Genomic DNA, 17215 nt, shown 5'->3' with positions numbered 1-17215 from the left:
TGACTGGAATCTTATTCAACCTTTAAAATGCTAGAAACCACAGTAATGGAGAAGTAAGTCATAACATCAGTCAAAACGTTGGTAAATGAGAAGTGCATGAACTAGGAGGGTTTTTTTTTTTCAATTACAAGTAAAAAATTTTAAAGTCATTAGATTTATTTGCACCTAATCCATAATTTTGGAAATTATACTGAATTTATTTGTCCAGAATAGATGACAAGACTTACCTTAAAGTTAATGGAGTCTGGGGGAAAAAAACCAAAAACTGAATTTCAAAATTTAAAACACACATTAATGGAGAACGTTTATTTTTTTCTCTTTTCAACTGTTTTTTTTTTTTTTTTTTTTTTTGGTCTCTCCTGAAATCAGCTGAATTCACTGAAATGTGTCCTAGAGGGAAAGGCTTTGTCCCCACTGGAGAATCCTCTTATGATGCTGGTGATGAGAACTATAAAGGTCAGAATCAAACAGAAATGAATTTGTAACACGTATGCATATCAGCATTCCGGTGAAAGCATGGCTTGGGCTCCACAGAGTTATAGCTCTTCTCATCATAGAAACTGATTAGAAAGCCTTTAATTCTTCTAGGGGAAGGCGCCTGTCAACTCTGGGCAGCGTTTGGTCTTGGGAGTTAGAATACTTAAGACCACGCAGCCCTGGGATGTCATGTGACCCTCCTGAGTTTCCATCTCTTCATCTCGGAGATAGGAATGATGTCTCAAGGGTTATCGTGAGGGTTAAATGAGATAATATACTAGAAATACTTAAAACTCTGTACCTAGGAGGTGCCTAATAAATTTTAATAAATTTATGCTTTTATTCCAGAGGTATATTATAAATAATACAAGCTAAGACCATATAATTTTGACCATCATTATATTGGTCTTTGTGGTCATCAACAAAGCTAAGATTCTTGACTTTTTTTTAGAACTCATCCTACTATTTGCTAAGATGCTTTGACTAGTGGCTACAGATTCATCATAAGGAATGGAAAAGAAGAAAACTAAAGTAAATGTGTTTTGTGTATTTAATGCTGGTAATCTATAATTCTGAAATAAATGCACAATCTTTTTATTTAGGTGAAATTTAAGCCACATCTATGAGTATTTCCTTGTTAACTACTCACTTTTGACATTTCCATGATAGAGATATTATGACCTCTTATATACACTATGGGGTTTTTTTCTTCCCTTTATAGTCTAATACTGAAAACTGCTAAGTGGCTGGAAAACAGACTAAACATTTTTATTGTCCATCCGTTTTTGAGAACTACTGTTTTAATGATACTCAGTAGCTGGATAAGAAATTCCATATGTGCTTTTTAAATAAATCTATGATTCAGTCCAATTAAATAACAAGAAGCCTTGATTTGTAGTATGTGTTTAATAGTTTTCAAGTTCACAAATATCATACTTTGTTTTTGCAGGCATATAGTTAAATCTCACTTCATATTATGGAACAGAGCCCTGATTTTACCATAAAGTCGCCCTCTCTTTCATATAAAAATAAGTTCCTCCTCACCCTGTCTTAGCAGTGCTGTAAATGGTTGGAATATTAGTTGCAGATCCAAACAGCTATGTATTATGGACTTGACTTTGCCATTTTCCAGCTGTGTAACTTTGAGTGATTCATCCATGAAGCCTATGATTTTTTTTTTTTATGACATGACATTTGCTCTAAAATGCTAGAACTGATGGTAATAATAATAGCAATGAAAGCAAGGGATAAACACTTTTGAGAGTCTGTGGAATCTTCTTCATGGATTTTGTCATTTAATTGCTTCATTCCTGTCAGGCAGATGTTCCTATTGTCCCCAACTTACAACAGTAAACTGAGGTTTGCAGACGGTGAGCACTTTACGTTCTGTGGAGAAATGGGCCTTCCAAGACCTTCAGAACTTGTGCTTCTATTAGCTGGTCATTATCACCGAGACAGACTCCTCAAGTTCCATCAAACTCTTCGTGGGGATTTTTCTTCATCCCAGTTAGTTCATGAGCCAACATACACATTTAGAGAAAGGCACATTTCTTAAAAGGTATATTCTTGAGAAAATACTGTTGGCTGCATTGTGAAGTTCATAAACTATTTCATTGGATAGGAGGTAGTGACCCAGAAATTCTATTTACAAAAAGACCTCCTCCAATAATGTTTTGGACATTCTTCCCCAAATGTCACAGATTCTGTTTCTATATCTGTGAGTTAGGCTTAACGTTAAGAATTTTCTCCTGTTGTATCTGAAGATTCTTTGGACTATGAATGTTACAATACCTAAGTCAACTGAAGCCCAGTATTCGTTAGACTGTTTTTAACTCAAAGACCAAAGCTCAGTCTTCTCTTTCACCATTTTGCCCCCCATAGATGCAGATGAATGCCTGCTCTTTGGGCAAGAAATCTGCAAAAATGGCTTCTGTCTGAACACTCAGCCTGGTTATGAATGCTACTGTAAGCAGGGGACATACTATGATCCCGTCAAATTGCAGTGCTTTGGTAAGTATTAGGAGGATACAGGGTGCTCTGAAAATATACAGATGGAAAAAAAAAGTGATGCTGTGTAGTCAAAACAATTGCTTTGCATCTAAGTCACATGTTGAAAAGACCTGTAAATGGTTTATGGATCTTTTTTTTGAGCAAGATTTAAGAAAATAAAAAAACCTCCTTCCTACTTTTGGAACAGATTTCAAGCAAAGAGTTAATATTCAATGTGGAATTATAATTCAGGTCACTGGTTTAACTGAAGTGTTCTTTCGGTCTGGGGAGCCTCCTGTTTCATCACTCATACCATGCAAGTGAAAGTCATTTTTAAATACTGACCCAGACTTTAAGGCTTAAGCAGAAAACCATATACACTAGGCAGAAAAACATAGCAAAAGGAAATAGTTTTAAAACTATCATAAAGAGGCATTTTATCTTAAATTTCTAAGCATATCCTGTTCCTAAATGTTTTCTTTCTTTCTTTAATGTCAGCAGCAGCAGGGAAACATTATTGTTCTAATCAATACAACTTAATATTTTTATAGTCAAAGCTGTTCTCTTTTGGATGATGATGTGTAGTTAATTAAAATGTGGCAGCCTCTGTAATCTAGACTCAATTTAGCAGTGTATAAAGTTTGGTGAGTGTATGAGGTACAACTGATTGTTGATTTTCTTTAATTTTTTTTCTTTTAAGATATGGATGAATGTCAGGACCCCAACAGTTGTATTGATGGCCAATGTGTTAATACAGAAGGCTCTTATAACTGCTTCTGTACCCATCCAATGGTCCTGGATGCTTCAGAAAAAAGATGCATACGACCAACTGAATCACATGGTATGTTTGGATGTGAGATGCAAGTCTCTGTCCAAATAAATGTCAAGGTTTTCCTTTTGACTGAACTGTGAGCTACTGGGAAATAGAAAAATTGACTCCTTGGGTATTTTGGAGTAATTAAAATGAGATGCTAAAAATAATAAGAGAGAAGGGGTGCCTGGGTGGCTTAGTCAGTTAAGCATCTGACTTCAGCTCAGGTCATAATCTCACAGTTGGTGAGTTCAAGCCCCTTATGGAGCTCTGCACTGACTGAGCAGAGCCTGCTTTGGATCCTCTGTCTCCCTCTTTCTGTGCCCCTCCCCTTCTCTCTCTCTCTGGCTCTCTCTTAAAAATAGATGAACAGTTTTTAAAAATGAGAGAGAAGAAGAAGAAAAATAATAAGATGCATAACAGTATGTAGGAGATTCAGTACCCTACACATATTTAATCGACAAGAGAATATAGATCGGCTGAGCCAATGGCAGAGCTCTTCTGTGCCTGTTCGTCACATTTCACCCTCAAAAGCAACTGAAGAAGATGTGAGTTCAGGAAAAGATAATCAGGTTTGCTTGACTGGACTGAAGGACACAGAAGAGGCTGGGCCCAACACTCCACGGAATCCAACAAGGTGGTGGGGACCCCTGGCGTCCATTGATTGGAATCCCTCTCTGTTGCCAGTGAGATGATGCACCACTCCTAATTGGCTTAATTGATCTATCCATCATCCCTGTCAGTAACCACTTTGGATGAAGTCAATTGAAGGGCAGAAAGTTTGGAATTGAGTACTGTAGCATCAAGTGTCACCAGGGCTTTGGTGAATGAATTGAGTGAGAAAGCAAGAATCTGCAAAGTGTTACGTAGAAAGAAATGGTAGGAATTGACAGAGGGTCAAGGTAAAAAAGGAAAGATTGGGAAATCAGAGATCAGTGTTTTAGGATTATGGACTGTAGAAGGAAGAGCGTGCAGTGCTTTCTACAACGATGGGAAGCTGCAGACGGAGGGATTTAATTGGAACATGACGGGCAGGTTGAATTTCAGCTGATGGAATGACACCCTGTTAGAGATGACAGAGGTTTGGTCCATGGAAAGACCAGGCTGGCTTCAGACTTTTACTTGGAAGTCAGTCTGAGAAATAGAGATGGAAACTTTGAGACTCGCTGGCTTCCACCGCTGTGTTTATGAAGTAGGAATAACAGTGCAATTGTCATGGAACCATGTTTTCCCTTTCAGAACAAATAGAAGAAACTGATGTCTACCAAGATCTGTGCTGGGAACATCTGAGTGATGAGTATGTGTGTAGCCGGCCTCTTGTTGGCAAGCAGACAACTTACACTGAATGCTGCTGTTTGTATGGAGAGGCCTGGGGTATGCAGTGTGCCCTGTGCCCCATGAAGGATTCAGGTGAGCCCTCACCCAGTTCCTTCTGCCGGAGGCCTTTGGGAACAGGTTCACCTCCCTCCTTTGGATCCTGACTGTTCTTTCACTTCTGTATCTTCATCTTCACTCCTGATTCCTTACTTTCATCAGAGGTGGGGATAGGGGTGTGTGTGTGTGTGTGTAAGAGCAGGGTTGCATAAACATATGGCTCCTGGTTTACCTCCAGTCTAGACCCTGCCATTAATTTTTGAAACCTTCGTTCCCTTCCCCAAAGAATGATAAATGACCCAAAGAAACATAATGCAACTTAGCAATTGGTGACATAGATCTTTAGAATTTCTATTTCCCGATACTTCTTTTTTCTCGACAGTCTTTCTCATTTCTAACAGTTTCTACTTAGAGCAAAAAGTATTAGAGGCTATAGAAAGTCTGTCCTGGTTTTTATGACAGCCTCTTTGTGAGAGAGACCAAAAAGGAGTTAGAACAATAGAGGAAGAGAGTAGAAAGGAATTGAAATGTATGCAAACAAATGTCCTTTCATTTCAAGTTTAGTTCCGAGGATAAACCTTTGCTCAAATGGAAAATGCAGCAGGCTAGGCTCCTGGTTTATCCCTTCTCCTTGTGTTGCGGGAAGACTGAAAGGTGCTGAGTCTGGGCTATTTGGTGACTCCTGGCCTGTGCACGGACTGCTTACTTCTTACCTCTGCCGCCACTTAACTGCTCTTGAAAGCCCTTGAAAGTGTTGGGTATATCATTTTGTCTTTAGCTCTGAAATCGAGTTGTTAAAGCTAGAAAGACACCGTGTGGGCATAAAGTGAGGGAGTTTATAATGAACAAATTCTCAGAATGGGCACGAGTAGAAAAAATCCTTGAAAAGAGGAAATGCATTGACTTTTAGTTCACGAGAATGCAACTTTTGAGCTGTTTAATAGCCTTTCAGATTGGCGATAACTTAAAACCAATGTAGCATAAAAAAGAAAATGATTTGAATATGCCTTAAAAGAGAAAAGACTTGCAAAGGATAAAGAGCAAATACATAAAGAAATAGATGGTGATGATAGTAGCCCGGTAGTGGAAAGAGGATGGGTTCTGGGGACGGACAGGGTGGATCTGGAATCAAGAACTGCCCAATAACTTCACCCAGCACAGCTCGTTTGTACAACAGAGGTGTTTATGTCTATCCTGTTGGGTTGTGGAGGAAGGGGAGGATGTAGGTAGAACAGGGACACAGGGAGTGAATGCTAATGATTATTAGCATTACTATGGCCTCTGTCCCCAGAGGCAGATGCCACAAGGAGAGGAAAGCAAAATCCATAGGAAGGGAGTACACAGGGCCTTGAGACATATTCTCACAGTGCTCTTATATATGTCAGATCTATTGTACTTAGCCAGTGGTTTTAATGGTTGATTTTTTTTTTCCCAAAAATAGACCCCTTCTAAAGAATTAATCAAAGGGGTTCTGTCCCTCTCCACCTACCCCATCACAATTGAACTCTGCTCCTCCTTAGAGATGTTCATTCTTAACAGTTGGGCTTTTTTTTTTTTTTTAATCATGCAAACCTTTTTCCTACACATTAATTGTTGTTATATAGCTATATTTATATTATTGTCATATATTTACATTAAAGAGCTTATTTAAAACTGAACTCCATGTTGTCGATAAGACACGTTTCGTTTTTTGTTTCACTCTTCGGCGTCTCTGAAATGGGAGGTATCTTATAATTGATGGCATTGAACAATGGCCACAAGCTATTTTTTTACATTTTAATAATGTCTGTTATATCGGAATGTATTTTACAATATGGTATCTTGGAATAGAGGAAAGATGATAAATTTTTAAGTGGTTGCATAGACAGTTTTATGGATACACCTACTTTTATTTAGTTGCCAGCAGCACTGGACTTTGGGGTTGTTTGTCCCTCCCACTGCTTGCTTCTATCTTGACTTTCCTTCTACAAACAATGCTGCAAGTGAACTTTCATGTGTGTATCTTATATACACCTGTGGGAGTGCCTTAGTACAAGAATTCCTACAAATGAAAATGCTGGGTTGGCAGGTATGTTCACTTTAAACTTACTATATTACTCTGAAAATATTGTGCAAATTTGCACTCCCAGTGGCAGCATTTGAAATGCCTCCTTCCTCAGACCCTTCTACCATTGGATATTCTCAGTCTTTAAAATTGTTTTTATCAGATGGGTGAGAAGCATATTTACATGCACCTCCCTTATTCCTAGGGAATTTGAGTATCTTTTCTTTGTTTATAGGTGATGTGTATTTCTTGGTCAGTGAATTGTTTATCACCTCCTTCGCCCATTTTTTGTTGGACTTGGTGTCTTATTAATTTTTAGGAGCTTTGTATATATTCTGTTCACACCCCCAACATTTGGGTTATGGTGTATGCTTTTTGTTACAGAAACTCCTTTATAAAGGTTCTGCACATATTTTCATTTTATTCTGTCCCTGTTCTAATAGTATGATTTTAAGTATTTACTGCATATTGACAGACCAATGGCTTGGAAAGTCAAGTTTAATTGACATAGCTTTTGGAAGAATAGTCAAGTATGTTGCTGTTAGAAATTTTCTGTATCAATTTTCTTTAGCTGAGACTTCATAACATTTTAAAATATAAATTTGAACAAACATGTGAACAAATACATACTGTATGATATTTTTAGTAGAGCATGCAGTATCAGGAAAAATATGGTACCCATTGCCAAACTAAAAAAAATAATTAGCATTGCTAATTATGGTAGCACTATAAAATTACAATAGTTCGCATTGCAACAATCTTTTAGTTAACATATGCACAGTACTTAGGATAAAATCTCCAAAAAGAATCTCTAGCATATAGTCAACCAAATCTTCAAAATCAGTGGTTTTCCATCTTTTGTTTTTTAAACAATGGTAGTTTGTCAACTGAATTGTTATTTTAACCTCTAATATAGAAATTCATTAATCTCAAAGTTGCTGGGGGAACTGGTTGGGAGAATAACTACTTAGTCTCTGCAGGTATCTCTCAGGGACCCCAGGGTTCCAGGGGACACATATTGAAAACTACTGTTCTAAATGTTTTAGTCGGAGGATAGGAATAAGTTAGGCAGCTCAGAAGGAGTGTTTCTGTTATATCCCTAAAATTATGGGCCTAGAACTATACTGAGTTCAGAATAAATCCACAGAGAAGGTCCACAGCAAAGGTTTTCCAGAGGTCCTCTGACCATCTGCCATTGCCTTGATCAGCACCTGACATTCTAGTTCTACCCACACCAAACCATCTTCCATGGAGCATTTCTGCTGGAGTACAGTCACTAAGGGGAGCCAGAGCAGAGAGGTCAGCGTGTAGGCTCTGGAGGCAGGTTGCCTGAGTCTGAATACTGGTTTGGCAACTTCCTATCTAGGCAACCTTGTTACATTGTCTCCTGGTGCCTCTGTTTCCTCATGTGAAAGTAATTTCACCTGCCTTACAGGGCTGTTTTAAGACTTGAATAAGTTAATACATGAACACCTAGAATAGTCTTTGACACATTTGGAAGATAGCAACAGCTATTGCTACTTACTGCTAAGTGACCCAGATCAAATGCATTTTCAAATGTAGCTGAAATCCAAGGATCTTATAAAGCATACAATTATCTAATAGCATCTGAGCATGAATTAAGGATAGACAAATGCAGAAGTAATTGTTCTCATATAAGCCTTGCTTTTCTAGACAACTGCTTTGTAAATATCAATGGGCATGTCAGTTCTCTGTACTCCCCAGATCTTATGAAAAAACAGATTCTGGTTTCTAAGTGCAGAAGGTGGGGCAGGATTCTGCATTCGTAGCAAGGATGCTACTGGTCCTCAGACCACACCAGCAAGGTTCTAAAGACACCTAAGAGCATCCACCTTGATTTTGTTAAACTCACTTTAATACTGTTAGAAACTTTTCAAAGAGGAAACAAAGAATGTGTGAATTTTAAAACATGTTTACTCATAATTTCTGTCCTTGAACCTTTTAAATATGCCGTTCATGGATATCTTGATAGTTGAAAAGGACCACATTGTCTGTTGGTTAATATATGCCCTGGATGAATCCCAGCCTGTCGGGCACTGAACCTTCCAGTTTCCCTAGTTGCTCAGCGATGCTTTGGGGAACAATTAGTTACTGATGGAAACAGTGCTGGAGGAATTTGAGGAATAAATCGTAGCACTTGTCATCAGCTTTGAGCATTAAAGTGCAGTGTAAAGTAAAGCTTTGGCTCTGGAACAGGCTTTCACACTTCTGGTGCAATAGGTCATGGGCACTAATTCTTGCTAAGGCAGCAACTACATCTGAGAATACTGGTAGTTGGAGGAGGTAGGAGTGGCTTGTTCAGTCGTGTTCTCTAAAGTTAGATGGCATCTTGTGGATTGATACCACATGCAGGGGATGGAAGTGGAGGGGACAGATTATATCAGGACAACTTGGCACGAGGACACCTGCATAGTTCTGCATACAGTACATTTCTGTATGTTAATCCTCTGCTAAAGTCATGGAGGCCAGACACCAGGCATTCGTAGAGGTTCCAGATGATTGAGGGAGGCCCTGCAACGTGACATTGGACAATTTGTTGAAGCCATTGTGCACCGATAGCTTCCCCGTCCTCATCCTCTGGAGGCCTCGGCTCCCATATTCCTGTTCCGGCCTCCTCCTCTCCTTCTCGTTCCTGTGCTCTTGGCTGCTTCCAGCTTTTCAAAGGTTTGAGAGAGGGGGGCTGCACTGCTTTGGGAGGACCCTAGAATTTGAGCTCTTGATCATGTTATATCCTTCCAGACTCTGGGAGAAAAAGGTGTTTGGAAAACCAAGTCAGGCAAGACAAGTCATTTTATCCGTGTCATAAACAAGCTTAGAGAAACTACAGCTTTAGAGCGAGATGGTAAGATCAGCAAAATGAGAGTTGGTGTCTCATCAGCTGTCCATCACAGTCTAGCACACTGGCGGGCATACTGACAGTATGTATTTGATGAATTAAGGGACTAAAGTAGGGCAGTTATTCTTGGTAAATAGAACTTAGTGATACCTTGCACTTAAGTAAAATGAATTTTTAATGTTTTTATTGCTACTCTTGAAAGCATAAGCTTCAATTTTCTGGAAAATGTGCCTATGAATTACAAGATACGTAGGATGCCGTTATCGCATGGAAATAAGAACCCATTAACCCACATGGGAAAGAAAAGTAGACACACTTGAATACTGGAATCTAAGATTCCCAGGGCTCCCAGTGTCTGTGGCTATCTTGTTCAAATAATTAGACTTCTGTTAAGTAAATTATTGAAATAATTAGACCTACTGTAAGTAAATTGAACATAAAGACTTAAAGTCTTCATCTAAAATTTTGAAGTTAAGAGGAAATTCGATAGGACCCTTAGTGTGTTGGGAGAGTGCCACCTATTGGTGGTATGATGTACTGCACCACAGGTGTTGGACCCTCTACAGTTACTCTTAATGAAAGTCAGGTGTACAAAGGTGAGAGTAGTTAAAACTCGAAGGAAACTAGTGCCACAAAAGAAATTGGCACATGTTAAAAAAAATTGTAAAACACTAATATTGATCAAAATTCAGAGGAATGGTCCTCTCAGTTTTGCTGAGAGACAGTTGGAAGATACAAATACATAGAAACAGTTGATGCAGAAATTCTGATTCTGGGGATAGGGATTATGCTTGTACTTGAATGCCAAGGGGAAACTGTAATCATTACAGCTGAAGAAAAAATGAAATCAATTCTGTCATTAGAGAATTTGTTAACTGTTACATGCAAGATGCAATTAGGAAAAAGAACCATGTTTGAAATGCAATCTTAAGTTATTTATAGTTTGCCTGTTTTCAGCTTTAGTTAAATTACTTACATATTCCTTCCTTCATTCCATTATTTACTTCACACCTGCTATGCACTGTCCAACAAATTTTGGAACAGATGTACAGGTTGTATTTACATGAAATGTAAATTTTGATTCTGCAAAACTAACATAGTATACAGTTATGTTACTAAATTAGAATTGTTTTTTTCCCTAATTGTTGCATCTAAAACATGCACGTGATAACCCTTGATTCCCTTATTTAATAAATGCACTATTTGTTGCAACAGCAAATGTTTTGATACTTCGCAATAGCTTATCTACCCCCAATATTTTCATATGGTTTTGCAAAAGTGACAGACTTTGGAAATCTGTGTTCGGACAGTTGAGCTAGTGATTTCTTCCATATCCATGCACAGCTCTTACATGTTCCCAAATATCTCCATATAAGAAGTTTCATAATACCCTTGGAGGTGTGAAGGAAGACGGGGATTTGAGTCATGGACTGAACTTGAAAAAATATTGTAACTGGGCAGTGGTTGCAAAAGGCCTTTCAGCAGTCATGGTTTAAAGGCTTTTCCAAGAAATATGTTTCCAAAGAATGTTAATAATAACTTTGGAACATCCTACATGTGAGGCACAGTGAGTGGTCACTGCCTTTGGTTGAGGCAGTCCAGGGATCTTGTTCTGTTTCTGGCACTGCTTCTGTCGATTGCACTGGACAAGTTACTTCAGTTTCCTTTATCCAAAGTTGAGAACTCTTGTGAGGTTAGGGTAATTAATACTCTCTGAGTACAAAAGCATTTATCATTTTGATCATAGATCCTGAATATTATGATTAAAGGAAGTGTAGCTGTTAATAAATTATAGTGGAGCATTAAAATCACACTGGAAAGATATAAAAGGCCTCCTAGATTGTCTGGCTACCATGCCTGTACACGTAATGTATACCGTGTATATGTAGAGTGGTAAGTGGTCCAGTGCTTTGGGACGTAATTCTTCGTATCCATGAAACTAAATCGAATTGGATACTGTACGGAATGGCAAGTAAGCCATTTATGTGGTTTCTTATCAAAAGGATTGGTTTACTTAGAAAGCTTCTTCTTACTCCCTCCAAAAAGGAGTGAAAATACTTTTGTTACTATAAAAGGACAACTGGAAAATAAAATTTAGTAGTGAATTATGCACATGCGGCTTTGTGATTTAGTCCTTACGTTAGTCTCCTCGCTTGTAAGATGGCAGTTAGCAACAATAGGTCATTTGAGGGTTAAATGTGATAAATGCGTGTGAGATGCTTGGATTACAGTACATGCTTTGTAGGTGTTAGCAAATCAAATCCTGTTCCAGGAAATGAGTTGAGCTAATGATTATTCCATGGTAGAAGTCTTTTTTGAAAGGAGGCGTGAGTTAAAGACAATGAAGAATTGGAAGAGTGTTTAGGGACTAACGCAGAGTCAGACAGCTCTGCAGGACCCCGAGTGAAGCTGCCTCTTCTGTGCCCCTCCGGACTCCAGAGCCACGAGTGTCTGCTAAGGGAGGCTTTATGGCTGGAAAGGACCATTTAATGTTGGCTTTTAAATGAACATTCGGTGTATTCAATTTATCAATTTTTTAAATAGAAAAATCAAAATAATATATGTTTATAAAGAGTATAATTTATGAATTTTCAAAGAGATATTTTCCTAAGAATTTAAGTCCAACTTACACATTTTGTCATTCTACTTATAAGTCCAATAGTTTTTATATAAAATAAGATTGATTTTTATTTTGTGATGAATGTTTAAATATAGCAAGGAACAGATAAAATTTTCCTTGAGAGTGACTTCTGTATCAAAACTGTATTAATTAAATCTCTGAACACTTTGGTCTCCATTTATAAATTTTATGGGGCATCTGGGTGGCTCAGTCGTTAAGCATATGACTTTGGCGCAGGTCGTGATCTCACAATTTGTGACTTCAGTCCCCACATCAGGTGAGCTGGAGTCCTACTTCTCTCTCTCTCTCTCTCTCTCTCTCTCTCTCTCTCTCTCCCCCTTTCTCTCTCTCCTCTCTCTCTCTCTCCCCCTCTCTCCCTCTCTCTCCCCCTCTCTCCCCCCCCCGTCTCTCCCCCTCTCTCCCTCTCTCTCTGTCTCCCTCCCTCTTCTCTCTCTCTCCCTCCCTCTTCTCTCTCTCCCCCTCTCTCCCTCTCTCTCTCTCTCCCTCCCTCTTCTCTCTCTCTCCCTCCCTCTTCTCTCTCTCTCCCTCCCTCTTCTTTCTCTCTCCCCCCCTTCTCTCTCTCTGCCCCTTGTGGGATTCTCTCTCTCTCCTCTCTCTGTATCTTGCTGTTTCTCTCTGCTACTTGCTCACTTGTGCCCTTTCTCGCTCTCAAAAAAAATACTAATTTTATGTATTTATTTTCTCTCCAGCACTCTATATACTCGAAAGGGCAGCCCACAGTCCTAATAAGTATTTTCTTCTTCTTTTTTTAAAGTTTATTTATTTATTTTGAGAGAGAGAGGGCATGCATGCACATGCCTGTGTCAGGGGAAGGAGAGAATCCCAAGCAGGCACCATACTCAATGCAGAGCCCAACACGGGGCTCAATCTCACAAACCATGAGATCACAACCTGAGCTGAAATCAAAGAGTTGGTCACTTAACCGACTGAGCCATCCAGGCGCCTCAGCATTTTCTTCTTAAGCGCTTAAGCAGCTCTTCTAAATCTTAATAAATCAGACTTAAGATGCAGCAAATTGAATTTTTAATAAATTCAAATACTGTTTACCAACCTGATCAAGTCCTCTTAATACTCATTCAACACAAATCCTAATCGAAAGTCTGCTTTATTTCAAAGTAAAATCCCAAGGTCTGTCTGTCCAATTCCCTGTGATATGGTTCTTACAAACATAAACATATGAAATAACAAAAACCTCATTCTAAAACCTTCATAGTAAAGTTACTATTCTAGACTTAATATACATCATTAATAGCAGAGTTTCCATCTCAGGTCAGCTGAGGTCACTAGGTGGAAAAATTCACGACTGTGATGGTCAGTTATTGGAGAATGAAGACCAGGGATGTATGTGCTCAAGTGCGAGTCTGAACATCCGTGCATGAGATGATGGGCACGTCCCGTCACTCCCATGTCAGCAGGGGACCACAAGTGCTTCTCATATTATTACTTTTATTTGAAAAATTTTTTTAAATGTCTGTTTATTTTTGAGAGACAGAGTGTGAGTGGGGGGGTGGGGTGGGCAGAAAGAGAGGGAGACACAGAATTTGAACCAGGCTCCAGACTCTAAGCTGTCAGCACAGAGCCCACCATGGGGCTCGAACCCACGAACTGTGAGATCATGATCTGAGCCGAAGTTGGATGCTTAACCGACTGAGCTGCCCAGGTCACCCTCGTGTTATTACTTTTATAATCAGTATCTTCCATTATAGGGGCTCAAGGGAGTAACAGGGCAGATAAAATTAATATATAAAAGCTTTTCTTGGACTCCTGGGTGGCTCAGTCGGTTGAGCATCCAACATTGGCTCAGGTCATGATCTCGCGGTTTGTGAGTTCGAGCCCCACGTCGGGCTTTGTGCTGACATCTCGGAACCTGGATCCTGCTTCAGATTCTGTGTCTCCCTCTCTGTCTGCCCCTTTCCCACTGCAACTCGTCTCTCTCTCTCTCTCTCTCTCTCTCAAAAATAAAGAAACATTAAAAAAAATGTTAAAGCTTTTCTCCAAGTACACATGACTCCCCTTAAGAATCAGATACCGTCTCCCCAAAGGGATGTGCTCACCCCATCAGGATTCCCTACCACCCTGATGGCTTGAACCAATGATAAACTTCCCCTGTGCCTGTAAGGCAGGCTGGAGTGTTAGGGTTCTTTAGAAAAACTGACCCAATAAAAGAGAGAGCGATTTATTGACTGATTCATTCATTATAAGGAATTAGTTCACATAATTATAGCACCTGATAAATTCAAAATCTGCAGGGTGGGCTGATGACATGCAAGGTTTGAGGGGAGCCAAGGCTCCAGGTCAGAGGCCTTTAGGCAGGAAGAGCTGATGTTGCAGAAGCCGGAAGACAGTGGACAGTGGGATGGAGAATTTTCTCTCACTCAGAGGAAAGTCGTGCTCTGTTCTCTTCAGTGATCCAGTGAATCAGTAATTCAGGAGTGAGTGAGGCCCACATTATGGAGGGCAATTTGCTTTAACTCAGGTTCACCAATTTAAATGTTAACCCTCATCCAGAACACCCTCATAGAAACACTCAGGGTTTGACCAACTATATCAGGGCACCCCATGGCCTAGCCAGGTTGGCGCATGAAATTATCTATCACAAATGAGATTGTGGAAAAGTTAAATATTTGCAGTTTGTGGGCCATCTGCACTGTAAGGAAGGACATTGGTTTTCATTTCTTTCTCCTCCCCTGGCACATGCTAGAGAAGGGCAGGGAGGAGGTAGGATATTTAACACTTAGCCAGGGCCCCCAGCTGGACAGGGCTATGACAGCAGGTCAGGGCCTCTTTAACCAAGCTGTGCAGGAGATACAGGACTTGAGAGAGGGAATAAGCAGGCAGGGATGAGCGACAGAGAAGCCTGCTACAAATAGCAATGCATCAGAGGAAGAATACTAGAAATGAAGCTTTCTAGAATGTGCTTTTTAATTAAAAAAATTTTTTTAACATTTTTTATTTATTTTTGAGAGAGACAGAGACAGAGCATGAGTGGGTGAGGGGCAGAGAGAGAGGGAGACACAGAATCTGAAACAGGCTCCAGGTTCTGAGCGGTCAGCACAGAGCCCGACGCCGGGCTCAAACTCACAGACCGTGAGATCGTGACCTGAACCAAAGCTGGACGCTTAACTGACTGAGCCACCCAGGCACCCCCCTGGAATGTGAGTTTTTAAAACAACATTGTCAGGGCTCCTGGATGGCTCAGTGGGTTAAGTGTCCGCCTCTTGATTTCTGCTCAGGTCATGATCTCACGGCTCGTGAGACTGAGATTCTTTCAAGCTTGAGATTCTCTTTCTCCCTCTCTCTCTCAAACCCTCCCCTGCTTGTACTCTCTCTCTCTCAAAGTAAAAAGATAAACTTTCAAAACAGCAACTTTGCCTTTGGCAGGTGCATTAGACAACAAGCGAGCCCCAGGCAAGTCAGGCACCTTCAGGTTAGGATCATATTTTGTAGTCGCTGATTTAAAACACTTTACAAAAGAAACCTGGTTTGCTTTCAGAGCAAGGACAGTTAAAAGGAGGGGGAAAACCCAACCCCAGGATAGGGGAGAACTCCATTTCCTGCTACATTGCCAGAGACAGCACTCTGGAGGCATGTCCTGGAACAAGCTGCAGTTCCCAAACCCACTTCCCTGGGGTCACAGCCAGTGAGGGTTTGGAACACCAGCTGCAGAGACATTGCTGTACTGCAAACCAGAGTATTAACTACACCGAGAACTGGTGGAAGCCATGGTCTCCAGGGCTCCAGAACAATTAGACAACAGTTAAACGCGAGCACGGTTTGAGGATGAGATTGCCAGTTGGTGTCCTGAGCACTTCTGAAACTTTAGTTTGTGAGTGGCTTGGACTTCAGGGAGTCACTTGTACTCAGTGCTTATTTCTCCTAAAAGCTGTACTGTATTGAGGTGCTAAGAAAGGATTTGGCCACATTCTTTTTTTTTTTTTTTTTATGTTTTATTTTTGAGAGACAGATTACAAGCAGGAGAGGGGCAGAGAGAGAAAGAGAGGGATCCATAGAATCGGAAGCAGGCTCCAGGCTCTGAGCTGTCAGCACAGAGCCTGACGTGGGACTCGAACCCACAGACCGTGAGATCATGACCTGAGCTGAAGTCAGACACTTATCCAACTGAGCCACCCAGGCGCCCCAAGGATTTGGCCACATTCTTACATAACCTATGCTGAATGGAGAGTAAATTTCATTGACTAAAGTCGCACTGATGTCCTCTTAGACGCTTTCTCATTTAGAACCTAAGTAGAAAAATTAAAACGTATGTGTAAAATGAACAATCTGATGACAAAGAACAACACTTTTATTTTTAATTAACAAGCGATTTAATTCATCTCAAAAATAAGATTGTTCTAGCAGTTTACACGTTCTCCCTGGAAATCAGAGCTTACGCATAGATGTTCACTTTCTAGAAGCACCTTTCCAGTGGTTTTACTAGGTGATTTGCTCTTTAGTGAACATTTTATTTTCACATATTGTACATAAACTTTGCTGCTGTTAGGATTTTTTTTTTTTCCCTCTTCGGTGACGAGAACAATTGAAATGCACTCTAAGAAGAATGAACTGTGGTGAGTGGGACTGTGAGAAAAATCACTGCCCGTAATTGTTTAAAGCCCCGTTTTATGTTTGAGGTTATGAATTCAAATAATACTGTGCTTATTCTGACCTTTTCTTAATTAAGCTTATGAGACAGCTGTGGCTAGAACAGAGCTGCTGGCTCCCCGTGCCTTTTAAATGCTGACCTCATGGCCAGAGCAGGCAAGCTTGGCAAAATTTAGAGGAAGCTTATCTACTCTCCCTTCATGCAGCACACAGATTGTGCCTCTGATGAATGGGAGAAAAGCATCTAGAAAGTGCTTAGAAAGCTACCACGTTCTTGTCTTTGTGTTGACACAAATCGGCAGGGAGCAGAAGCTGGGGATGCCATTGTTTTTGCTCCCTATCCATAGCTAGTATCCTAAGAAAGATTCACTCACTGGGGGGGATAGGACACAGCATGCCTTCTTTATGCTTCCTTCTGAG

At 40.1% G+C, this 17215-nt stretch overlaps 1 protein-coding gene across 7 annotated transcripts in view; it reads left to right on the top strand.

Moving 5' to 3' along the window:
* The window catches only part of LTBP1 (latent transforming growth factor beta binding protein 1), a 406918-nt gene that overhangs the window by 373515 nt on the left and 16188 nt on the right, over positions 1-17215 (top strand). For all 7 annotated transcript variants that reach the window (XM_047068909.1, XM_047068908.1, XM_047068911.1 and 4 more), the window contains 4 exons: positions 370-456; positions 2359-2487; positions 3167-3307; positions 4517-4687. In XM_047068909.1, the coding sequence (XP_046924865.1) occupies positions 370-456; positions 2359-2487; positions 3167-3307; positions 4517-4687 (528 nt within the window). The remainder of the gene's footprint in view (positions 1-369; positions 457-2358; positions 2488-3166; positions 3308-4516; positions 4688-17215) is intronic.

Source organism: Lynx rufus, unplaced genomic scaffold, assembly GCF_022079265.1.
Source record: "Lynx rufus isolate CCGP_SWC_20201006 ecotype Redwood Valley unplaced genomic scaffold, mLynRuf1.p SCAF_8, whole genome shotgun sequence".
Taxonomy (NCBI): domain Eukaryota; kingdom Metazoa; phylum Chordata; class Mammalia; order Carnivora; family Felidae; genus Lynx; species Lynx rufus.
Note: the sequence above shows the minus strand (reverse complement) of the source record. Positions and strands in the feature narration are given on the sequence as shown.